At 32.8% G+C, this 12,434-nt stretch overlaps 1 protein-coding gene across 2 annotated transcripts in view; it reads left to right on the top strand.

Moving 5' to 3' along the window:
* The first annotated feature begins 8,496 nt into the window (after positions 1-8,496).
* The window catches only part of LOC118195362 (solute carrier family 4 member 11-like), an 842,086-nt gene continuing 838,148 nt past the window's right edge, over positions 8,497-12,434 (top strand). Inside the window, exon 1 of one of the 2 annotated variants that reach the window (XM_085809451.1) lies at positions 8,497-8,730. In XM_085809451.1, the coding sequence (XP_085665577.1) occupies positions 8,601-8,730 (130 nt within the window). In that variant the 5' untranslated portion in view covers positions 8,497-8,600. Of the gene's footprint in view, positions 9,858-12,434 lie in introns of both variants that reach the window. The other variant, XM_085809450.1, reaches the window with a different exon arrangement.

The following is a 12,434-nucleotide window of genomic DNA, read 5'->3' as shown; positions in this document are numbered from 1 at the left end:
TGAATTGCATCCGATGTTCGAAGAAATTTTTACATTTTAAGCCGAAGTCAGAACATTTAGGTTTTTAAACAGAGTCGCTGTTTAACAAGGTCAGCTTTAGACATCGAAACATTTTTAAAGCTCTCAAAAAACGGTATATACACAAATAAGAGTAATATGATTTCAAAAAAGAGCAAATTGACATTTATTTTGAATATATTCATAAACATACCTCCCCAAGAGTTCTATTTTAATTGGGTACCGCTGTTTAATTGGATGATCGGAGCTCAAACTAGGACTGGAATTGAAATTTCCAGTTCGCAGGTAGTCCTTTTCTGCCGGTGTTGTCCAATTGCACAAGAAAGGGAAGAAAAACTGACTAGCAACGCCATTTTGCCCTCATAAAACTAATTAACCAAACCTCTTCTCAAAAAAAAAAAAAAAAGTTTCTCTTCCTCTCAGACACATTAAATGTCCTCATACCTTCTGAAGAAATGTATCTAGCAGTGTTCTCCCTTTCAAAACGTTGGGCGTTTATTACCAAATTCCGCTTTACGGAGTCAAACTGTAGCTAAGAAGATAAAAGAGGAAAAGTATTTATAGCATACTCTCTTTCATCAAATTTTACTCAAAAATCACTCTTTTTTAAGATTTTCTATTTGACTATGCTTAAAAATTATAAATTTCAAGACAAACTTAAATGTTTAAATTTTAAGGAATTCTGTTTATTTTCCTGCTTTTTCTTAGAATGCAAATAACATTTATACTAATTCGAGAACATAAATTAAAATATCTTAGCTAAGATAATATTTGAATAGTTAGCATTTTCATTATATTCAAGAAATTTTATTATGTGTAGCTTTTGTTTGATTTAGTGATCTTTCGTTCTCTATTCTTTATTTTATTTAGACAAAACTTTTCTTTCTTTACACTTTAATATGTTGTTAAACTTTTTATGACTGATTATGATAACATTATATTTATTTGATCTTTATGGATGATAGCATTTCTTCCGCTGCTGTTACGCTATTAATTTTACTGTTCTTGGTATATATACTGTTTAATTTGTCGGAAAGGTTTTTCAAGTTCTTCCTAAAACCGTTGCTAAAATGTACCTCTTAGAGGTTTCAAAATCGAACAAAATTTTTTTTTTTTGCATTTCCTATTCTACAGTGATTCAAACTGCATAGCGATTTAGTTTTCTATAGAATAAGACGGATTTCTGCTTATGCGCTTATATGTATCAGTTAAGCAATGGACTTAATATTAATAAATCTAAATATAATAAAATATTGATAAATTAATAATATAAATAAATTACATTAATAAATCTGATATAGTTTCAGTACTCATTATTTTACTGTTGTAGAGAAGTACCGTGTCAACTCAGGTATTTCTCCTTTGTCATTTTAGCACCAAGGTTATGAATTCGTTTTTTACGTACTCACGTAATTCTTTCCTTCCTCAAAACATTTCGAAATGGAGCTCTACTAAATTTTAAAACGGATTTTTTCACGTAGTGATTGTTTTCTCGTAAATGATTTGCTCATGGAATTTAGGTGTATGGGCCATGACCGATGATACGATATTATTGAAGATCATTGTGATTGGAAAGACAGAGTGAATGGTAACGATAATAACGAATTGCAAGATGTAAAGACGACACAGACAGCACCTGAAGCAGCATTAAATGATTTGAGGCCTAAGCATTTGTATTGGACAATACTAAAAGCGAGTGAAATTCAAGGCACAGGGAAGAGAAACGACGATATCTTATTAGAATATGGGTATGCATTTTTATTGCCACTCAGGTTTCTTTAAATAAATACGATTGTGATAGCTTGTTATTTCAAGTTGTTTATTCAGGTGCAATTCTCTCATTTGTTTTGGCGAGTAAATACGACATTTACATCATGTATAGTTCGTAACCTGTTTATGAATAGATAAATTAAGGTAAAGTCCAAAAGAATAACAAGAATAAAAAGAAAGTAGAGACTTTGAAGATTAATATGCAGAAAATACGTATTAGAAAGTTGTTATAATACTTAATAAATATAAAATTAAGTATAAATACAATAAACTCATGCCGAACGTGGGAATTATGTCATTAACATATTGCACATACAGACAAATCGCGTCCCACAAAGTAAAGAGATTTCCTCTAAGTCCATTGAAAAAACAGGTTAAGTATTTTTCAGATTAAGAGAGCATGCATAATTTATACAAATCTAAATATTATTGTAATTAAAGGGAAAAATTAAGCAAATGGTAATTGAAAGGATTTCTATTACAGCTTAAAAAAAAAAGGTACAAGTTATAATTATTTTTTCAAATAGCTATGATTTTTGCTTGGGACAATGATGTAACTCATTAAACGTTTAGCTGTAAGGAATGCAAAGTTTTTTAATACCTCTCATAAAGTGTTCTTTTCTTCCTTCATTTTGGTTAATCTATATTACAAAACCAAGCAGTTCCTGTGTTTTTTTTAATCAATGCGTGTAAGCTTTTACACGGCAAAAGCTCTTTATCTTCTTCACTATCTCTGCTTTCTCCGACTGCTATAAGATATTAAAATTCGTTAAAAGTCATTTCATGATCGTCATTCTCGACTAATTATTTAATTTCTCCTTCTTCCATTTTTGCAAATCCTTTTCCCCCCTCCCTTTTTGATTTTGTGATATGTACGATTTTCTTGGCTTTATTTTCAATCGATGGAAATCCTTGAAATTGTTACAACTACTTGCCAGCGCTGGTTACAACTTCCGGCTGGTTACAGCTTCTGGCCAGCACTGACGCCAACAAGCATTCATTGTTGATGAATTCACTTGTTCCCATGCGAGCTTAATTATTTCTATGCAGTATCTTATGTTGAATTACTTCCAAAATGCTATTACTGTGTCGTGCTTTTCGTATAGTGCTACTTTTGCACAGATGTAAACATGTCTGGCATAACAGGCATTGAAAGTTTTTATGACTCTATTAATTGGATTACTCCTCCATTTCGTTAATCCATTGGTTGAATTAAGGAAATGATATTTGGTGGAAGGAATAAAACCTCTATGTTTGGATGTAATATTGCACTACTGTACTACTACTAAGGGTTACTCTTCTGGTGTCCTGGAGCTTTATCGACGATTAAGAGAGCTTTAAAGCTAGGGTTTTTGTGTTTTTAAGTAGTATTTAACGTTTTTAACGAACGAATTTTTAAACCAGTCATTAAAGATGACTATTGTAATGCGGCAGATTCTCTGCAGCGTCCCGCGTATAATTTAAATTCTCGTGTTGGATAAATTAAATGGAGACAATTAAGAAAACGAGCATACGCAAAATTGCTTTCCGCAAGCCCGTGTTTCTCAAGGTTTTACTGTGCAGGGAAAATGAGAAGAAATTTGAAATTAATGATTAATGACGTGGATAAAAACTTTCTGCTGTAGAGTTCCTCATTCTTATTCTACTAAAATAAGTGCAGAGGAATCTAGTGAACTGTTAAGCGACTTATCGCTTTTAATTTTAAATTAACCGGCGAATATCAAAAGGCACGTAATATACAGCCGAGCTTCTAGAGAGACTTAGCTTGAAAGTGAACATGCTCTACTCAGGATTCCTAGCTCTCTCTCTCACGAAGTAAGTTGAACCTTCCTTAAATACTAATTCTTACTCATTTGCATTCAGCGCGATTCTAAAAACTGATTCTGGTAGGGAGTTGCAATTTGAAACGAGGAACCATAGGAAAGCACAATTAAATTAAAATAACTGTTAAAAAATTAAAACATACCTTACACTGTTAGAAATGAACATTTTAATTTTATTACAAGGAAAATAATGTAAGAACTAGTAAACACATAACACAAGAAAGAAATATGCAAGTACTGCTATTGTTAGTCTATGCTATTGTTAGTAATATATCAATTATATATTAACTATCAAGTTACTGCTATTGTTAGTCTATTTGTTAGTTCTTGCAATGCAAGAACTAACAAATAGAATAACAATAGCAGTAACACTAGAACTAACAATATAATTCGAACTAGAACTAACAATAGAAATAACACTATTAAACATAAAGACTCGGCAAAGGAAATAAAAGAGACTAGTAAGCACAAAAGCATTTTATATTAAGGTGTAGTTTTAGAAGTTTGATAGAGATGTAAGGGGGATTTAATTTCCTCTGAAAACCAGAATAACCCACAGAGTATCAAAGCATGAAATGAAGCAAAAACTACCATGTAAATAGATAACCTTTCGAAACATATTTCATTAATTATAGTAAAATGGTGTTTAAAAAATTGTAAATGAGATAGATTATAAATTACAAGAAATGATTGTATCAATTACACCAGTTAAATATTAATAATAGGATTTAAATCATATTTCTTTGCAATAGAGCCTATTTTGTGTAATAATAGTATAATAGTATATTATTTTGTGTAATAACAGTTTAATTAGATTTATTATGTTTTTAAATAATTTTATTTATTTAGAGGATTAGTTTGGAAATATCAGTGTTAATCAATGCAATAATCATAATTCTGTATCAAAATACATAATATAAGGCCTTAAAATGTCTTTCTTTAACCAGTGTTATGAAGCAAATATTTGTAAAAATTAAAATTTTAATAAAAATTCTGTGAATACAGTATAATCATTCGTAAGGTCTGCTACTCAACAATAAAATCAACGACGGGTTCCCAGATACATATGACTTAAGAATTTTATATGATATCAGAATATATGATGTTAGAATCATTTTTTTAATTATAGGACGTTTTATTAATTTTGGATTAATTTTGCGGTCCTGAAGGGCTAGGGTTTGGTTTTAAGCGCAGAAGGTATGGTTTTAAATGGCCGTCCCTTCTTAGAAGACAACAATGGCCGCCTATTAGGTGCCTTCACAATAAAATGACCACCAATTCGGGCCTTAGGAGTGGCCAGTGTAGAATAGGTAAGTGCCAGCGATTGGATAAAAAGTATTGTATATAAAATGAAACAAGTTTTCTGTTTACGGGTTTTTGTCTATGGGCAATTCAATGAAAATATACAAATTCGGTGATTGACAATGTGGTGCCAATGGACGTATGATTGGAATTCTGGTCTATACTGTTGTTTAAAAAGAATGTGGTTTCTGAGAGTGATCAGTATTCAGAAGTTATGGATCAAATGAATCATTTAAGTGAACGGCTAAAGTGGCTAATAATTTCTAGAATCGAAGGCAGTCAAACACAAATGGAGGTCGCCTAAGATTTGGGGCCCACCAGCGGCCGAGCGGTAACGTCGCTGAACACTGGTAGTTCGGTCCGAGGTTCGAATCTCGCGAACGAGCTGGCTGCATGGGTGTTTTCGTGGTTTTCCCCATTTGTAACGTGTATACGAGCCAGTTTCTCTTAAAAAGTCCTCCACGAAGGCATCCCTCCCTTAAGGCAGATAGCCCCCGAGTGCTTTGCCGTAATCTAATAAACCAAACCAAACCAAACCTAAGATTTGGATATCCCTCAAATGGTATATGAAGAGTTTGACGCTGCTTTTTGAGTACTAGATCAGTTGACAGACAGAATAGAAATATATATAGATTGGCCACCTTATTCACCCAACTTGGACTATTGAACATGTATGGATGCCTTAGAGCGCAGAATTTCAGAGAGCCAATTTCCTCCCCGGAGCCTCCAGGAGCTGAAACATAGTGCACTTTTAGAAGAGTGACATGCAATTCCGGAAGGCTTGATCAACACTTTGGCAAAGTCTATGAAATCGAGATGTGAGGTATGCATATCTGTCCGAGGTGACCATGCACCATATTAATGAAAACATCTTTCTATAAGAGGTTACTTAATTTTTCCATCATTTCCCAATTTCCATAAATTTTGGTTTCAATTTGAATATTTTGCAAATAATCAACTGCTAAATATTGAATTATTTTATCTACTGCTTTTGTACAAATTTCTGTCAATAATTATTCATTTAGTTACGTTTTATTTCCGTCATTATCCTTCAGGTTTTGATTGCCAGTGTAAAAGAAGAGCTACATAACTCACTTGAATATTCGTTAAATGCTGAAAATACGATCACCGTATACGATGCAGTGTAACATAACAAGGAAGGAAATGAATAGATATGATGCATGCGAAATAGAGTAATGTAAGTGAGAATGTACAAGCTAAAACTTATTACATTGCTTTAAAACACATTTCTGGTATTGGCATTCACATCGGAGTTAGTCGAACTGATTTTCTTTCCAAAATTCCAAAACCTTTCCTTTTCAATGCCTAACTAAAACTTTCTAAATATTTTAATTTTTACCATAATTTATTTTATAACTTTTTGTTATTTTTCTCCATTACTGATAAATATTTTAACGTACATTTGACTATGCCCTCACGTACCAACAGAGGTACGCATACCTTTTACAAAAGATGCCGGAAATGACCACACTGCAGTACTTCAAGGCCCAGATCTTCCAAATGAGAAATATTCCACGCTATTTTGTTCCAATTGGTGACTAGTGTAAAATGTTTGTTTAGCCAGTTTAATGGTACTGTTACACAAACCTTTCAACTTCCACGCATCAAACTTTTCATATTTATGGAAGATCAAACATATTTACAACAAACAAGAATACTGGCTAATACTTTTTCACCAATTGCTAATATTTACAACGGGGGTTCTCGGACTTCTGAACTCCACTACATTTGATATTAGCTTCTTGTAGTTGATCGGTTAATTGTACACAAAGCAGTGATTATTCAATTTATGCCGCAATTTCTCTTAATCATCGCAGTAAAAATTGATATTAAGTTAATATTTTGGTGATTATTTATTCAGTCTTTTTTACGTGTTTGTGCTAGTAGCAACTCGCCATGACACATGCGCAGCTTAAAATAAGATGACAGGTTCAATAAAGTTGATACCAAAGTTTTTAAATTAAGAGCTGCCGTAAATTTAAGAAGTAATAAGTAAAAACCTCAGTGGCTTGTTAAAGTAAAATTACCTGGATTTTCATCGTATTACCTTATTTTATTAATAAAATGATATGAGTTATTAAAGTCTATGTACGAATCACAAAACATACTGGAATATCTTAGGGCATTAATAACACTGTGTACCAACTTTTCATCACTAATTCTTTAAACATTGAACTTAAAATATATAATTTTAAAATTCCCTTTCATTCATTGGACTTAAATTTTAATACAGAAGCAAGTCAGTATGTTAATCACACTGTGTACATATTCCTTCCACTTTTTTCTTTAAACTTAAAACTCACTGAGAATTTAAAAGTTTATTTCTATCGATTGCTTTTAATTTATTTCTTCAAGTGAAAGAATCATTCATAATTTCTCAATACTTTCTCTTTTCATTTAATGAAATGTTAAATGCATCGTATTTACATTTATCAATGAAACGTTTTGCGAATAACTAAGGAGTTATGTGTTAACTCAGGTTAGAAACTGAGCTGTTATTTTATAACTGATATTTTGCCTGTATCAACTCTGATTCGCACCGCGAAACGGACTCCTAATATTTTTAACGTGTATCAGATTTCGATAATAAAAGCAAAAGTCGGATCAACGTATTTGAAGCTTACGCATGAAAAGATGTAGATACGTCTAGTACATAACCAACACAGAAATATTTTATCATAAAAAATAATGTTTGTTCACGTCCGTAATGAAATTACGCGCTAGGGTTTAGAATATTTCTATCAGAGTTAAAAAGTATGTAGGTATTTTAGAGCTTATTTACTTGCCGCAAAGGAGTGCACTTTATGATGAATAAATGGGTAAAATGTGAAATGCAATTTATGATTGCAGCCTTCCCTAACTATGTTTAAAAACTTAAAGAAATAATTATTTTATAAACTGAGAAAATTAATTAATTATGAATCTATCGAGATTAATGTATATTTTATAAATGGCAAAACATTAAGCAAAGTATGAAAATAAGCTATTTTAATTGTAAGCTGTTTTGATGTAGGTACTAGGCAAATAGTTAACCCGCTCAATTAAAGATATAGAAGCTAAATAAGTTACGATTGTAGGCAGGTAATTCTTATATTCATCCTGGAAAGCTCTGACAATTTAATGAAATTTCTGTCTTAAAATTTGGCCAGCAGAAAGGAGATATTCCCTAGTCAAAACCATTTTCTTTTTTAAAGTTTTCCCCAAAACGTAAAAACGAAGAAAAACAGCCTCTATGTTTTCTATATGATTATTTCACTCAATTTATCTTACGCAGCATTACGTGTGCTTACTCACAAGGATGCGCGCGTATGTGTGACACATCCAAACTAATCACTCTCCTCACCTCAACGAAGAGCGATGGAATGAATTAAGTGAGGAAAGACGCGGCCGTTTCCTTTTGAATGTAGCGATTTTGAAATTTCGCGCTCTCCTGAACACTGGGTGTAGCGGTAGTCGGTAGTGTGTTCAGGAAGGGTGGGCTGTCGAAGGTCCCCCAAGAACAGCTGAATGGCATCTGCGCACGGGATGCCTATCGATCTGGATCGCGCCATTCTTGCGACCTTTCCTCACAGCTAACGGCTCGAGCATTGGAAAAAGATGCGGCTCCCGAGCCTCTCGCCATCCACTCGCTGTGCGGGAGAGTAGGAGGGTGCATGTGCGACAGACATGAGCGTCCGCAGGGTGAGGGGATCTTTCAGGGGATCCCTGAGGCGCTACGGGAGCGTGGAATCCGCCAAGAAACCTGTCCGCCACTTTCAATGGATTTACAGGAAGGGCGAGTGGAGGATCGCTTACGGTGAGTGTCTTCTTTTGGTTCCCCTCGCTTTCCAATCGATCCCCCAGTTAGCGCAAAAAACTCCATTCTAAGTTCCCTGGAACTTTGTGCCCCGTTTCGAGAAAGCTTTGTGTCCCATTCTCACTTTGCAACGTCCTACGAATGATACAAAAACGAAGATAGCCGGAGGGCGCTGCAATGATGGATGCAAGTTTCGTTATAAATAATAAAAAAAAAAACTCACCCCCTCTGTAAAAGACATGATTAAGATGAGTGGCAACTATTCGCCAGAACACCTTGCATTTTATAGAAAATTTTAACTCTTACCCTTTTTAGAGAACAAGAAACATTTAAGTAAATTCCAAGTGTAGCTTGTATTAAAATGAATCATCCCACTTTATTACTTGCAAATGAGCACAGCCATCCAAGAGTTACAGGTAGTGTTTGCATTTTTAACTTTCAAGGAAGATGGAATGAATTTTTCTAAGCAAAACTACGATTAACTTTGTATTTCTGCCACGAAATATATACATATATATATGAATTGAAGAGAAAAGTTGTGCTTTTAGAACTGATATGCATGTTTCATATATCATCTCTTTATTGATGTTGAACTGAAAATACTGATGTAGTTTAGATGCCAACGATGTGATCACATTCATAATTTTGCAACATGCTATGATCTCGCTTCAAACATTTGTTACGCTGTCGAAATCTTTGGAAGACAGAGAACACTACAATAATCTAAGTGTTAAACAATACATTTCCATTGTTCTTTATTGGTTTTTTTCTCTTCCTGTGGGTCTAGGTTACGATTTTATCAGCAAATAAAAGCAGTCCGCGTCGGCCATGTGCCCGCACTGAAGCGTTCAATTCAAAATCTGATTATGACATTGTAAAACCATAAAGATATATCTGTGTACCTCACTCTGGTTGGACGATCATGTCCTCGCTATCTGGTCCGTAAAGACGCAGGGTATAAAGAACCATAAAAATGTGGAGAACAGCAGTAATGAACATGAGAGTGGAGAAAGGATCATTTCGTGAATCCTTCAAGCATTATGAAAGACGAGAATCGACCAAAGTGTTTGGTCCCAACCGGCACTTTGAGTTAGTTTACAAGAAAGGACAATGGAGGATAATTTATGGTGAGTGCTTTTCATTAAACCTCTCGACTGTGTGCGTGTCCGATTTTCGGGATAGTTTTGTGTTTAATCCGGTGTTTGTAAGGTCCATAGGTTAAATTCATTTTAAAGTTATGAACGCTTCTCTTATTCCAAATCAGCAAATTATAACAGCACATCGTGAAAGAAATGGTAACCATTTATAAAGATTTTAAAACTTTGCCTTATCAAACTGAAATTGAAACTAGTTTAGTAAGTGCAAACTTATGCACATTTATGAATGCTTATTTAGTTTGCTTTAAATTCGTTAAAGTTTATTTTCTCATTATTCGCTAAATTTCTTTCATTTGATAAGAAGCTTTTAATAATACAACATTTTCCTATTGAGTTAGATTACTTCTTGTTATTTTTAGATTACATTTTTATAGTTCTTAAAACGTAATATGTTTTATTAAAGTAAATTATTTTGCTGCATTATTCTCAAAGCTTTACACTTTGATTATTTTATGCTGACATTGTTTGTATTGCTTTTCTTCGCATTGTGTTGATAACACTGATGCAGGAAAATACTCTCATCATTATCTTGTACTGTATTAAAAATTCGATAGATCTGGTTTTAAATTCTTAAACTACGCATATGCTGATTATAGATATATATGCGTGTCCTACGAATTCTTAAGTTTCTCAAAAAATTAAAATCCTGAGAGGATAAAATATTGCTTCAGTCCAAGTATTTTTTATAGAGAATAATACAGAATAAAATTGAGAGAGTATGGAATGCATCTGTGTTTTTGTTTGTTATTATAAATACGTAGCACTAAAAGAGCCGCTCAATTTAGTTTCGAGTGCATGTTACGAAATCTTAGATCTTTCGTCTGATAGCAAAATATGCCTGCAATAATGAAAGATTATGATTCAAGCGATTTTGTTTCTTATCTGTGCTAAAGGTTTGCACATTAATTCATTTCAAAGGACAGATGAGACTTTGAGGACATGCAGAAACTTTTGCCGGAATTTAAGCTTTGGGTTTGAGCTTGTATGTATCAAAAGGTAATTTATACAGTCAAAAACTTTAATTTCGTTTTTATAACAACACTTGTGGATTTGAAAGATTAAAGAATATCATAGACTGAAAGCAGAAATTAGAGAACAAATGAATCAGATTTCTTATTTGCACGAAATCATATCTGGACGTTTTTTGGTTGCTTCTCTTTTTAACAGCTGCGTATTAAGAAAGATGAAATAATGCATGTCATGGACGTAAAAGCTCCTATGCATAAGTACCTACACCTCTAAAACTTAACCACATTCTGCATCTTTTTATATAAACATTCCATCTATGCTTTCTTTACGCCTTGGATCCAAAAACAAAATACGAAGAAGCAAAGAAAAATTGCACCGTGAAGAAGTCTACAGTAAATATTCAGGATGGAATAAAAAACATGTGAGAAAAAATTTTCTGATATGAAAATTAAAATGTACGATTGTCATTGGCTTTGTGGAGCTACTATAACAACGGCTCTCATATTTTACTGCATGTGTAATTTTACGCTCAAAATTTAAAGTTGCAAATTCATATCCCTCTCTCTGTATGTGAAACGAATACCATGATTTTACATCAGTTTTACAAAAATACCTTTCAGCTGACAAATCCTTTGATAGAAACGTGTTGATTAGGTTCACGGTTTTTACCAGCTTTAATTAAATAGCCCTGCCATTTATCTAATCTAAATATAGTTCTTTATGAAATTGTTTTCACAACAAGCCAGTGTACCATAAAATTTCAGCGTGATTTCGAAGTGCAGAGTCACGATAATTTTAGAAATATTACTGTTTGAAGAATGCCATTTTATTATTTTACACTCATAAATTTTGGGACTTTAACCAGGGAATTATGTTTCATTTCTAAATTTATAATTTCTATCTGAGCGAATCTCATGTGTATGTTAATGTAAATTTTTTTACTTATCTTTTGACATTACGTTTCATCAGCAGTAGACATGCAATTCTGCTTTAATTCATAAACGATTAATTTTCTTCCATATTAACTAAATAACCTGATTATTGCACAGAAGTACAACAATCGTATCCAATATCTTAAAAAGTGATCACACAGTGATTACAAATAAATTAAATATAGCGTTTCATTGTATCCTGCTTATTTCAAAGTTTTACTATCAAGAAATGCGAATTTACTTCGATTTGTTTGCGTGTGACATTATTCGCAAGTGTACGCAATGCTATGAAAATGTTTTCCATGCTTTCTGGAATTTAACTTTAATTACGATAAAGGCTAATTATTCTGCTTTGGGCAGAAAATAAGTCTGGACGATAACGTTCGAAAAATATCTATCGCAATTTAAACTTAATGAATGTTTTCATAAATACCTGCTACCGAAAATTTTGATTTTATATTCATGTGAATATACATATCAGAGATCAATTATATTAAATTTTATCTAGATTAATACTGTTTACTTACATAATTATATTTCTTTTCTAAAATTAAATTAGCATAGGTTAGAAGAGCGATTTTCACAGAAAGAGCAAGAAACAGATAATTTAAAATCGATTTGTTTTGAACGATATGCTTATACACGT

The sequence above is a fragment of the Stegodyphus dumicola genome, chromosome X2 (genome assembly GCF_044657685.1).
Source record: "Stegodyphus dumicola isolate Sdum_Otavi_A_Nest chromosome X2, ASM4465768v1".
Lineage (NCBI taxonomy): Eukaryota > Metazoa > Arthropoda > Arachnida > Araneae > Eresidae > Stegodyphus > Stegodyphus dumicola.
Note: the sequence above shows the minus strand (reverse complement) of the source record. Positions and strands in the feature narration are given on the sequence as shown.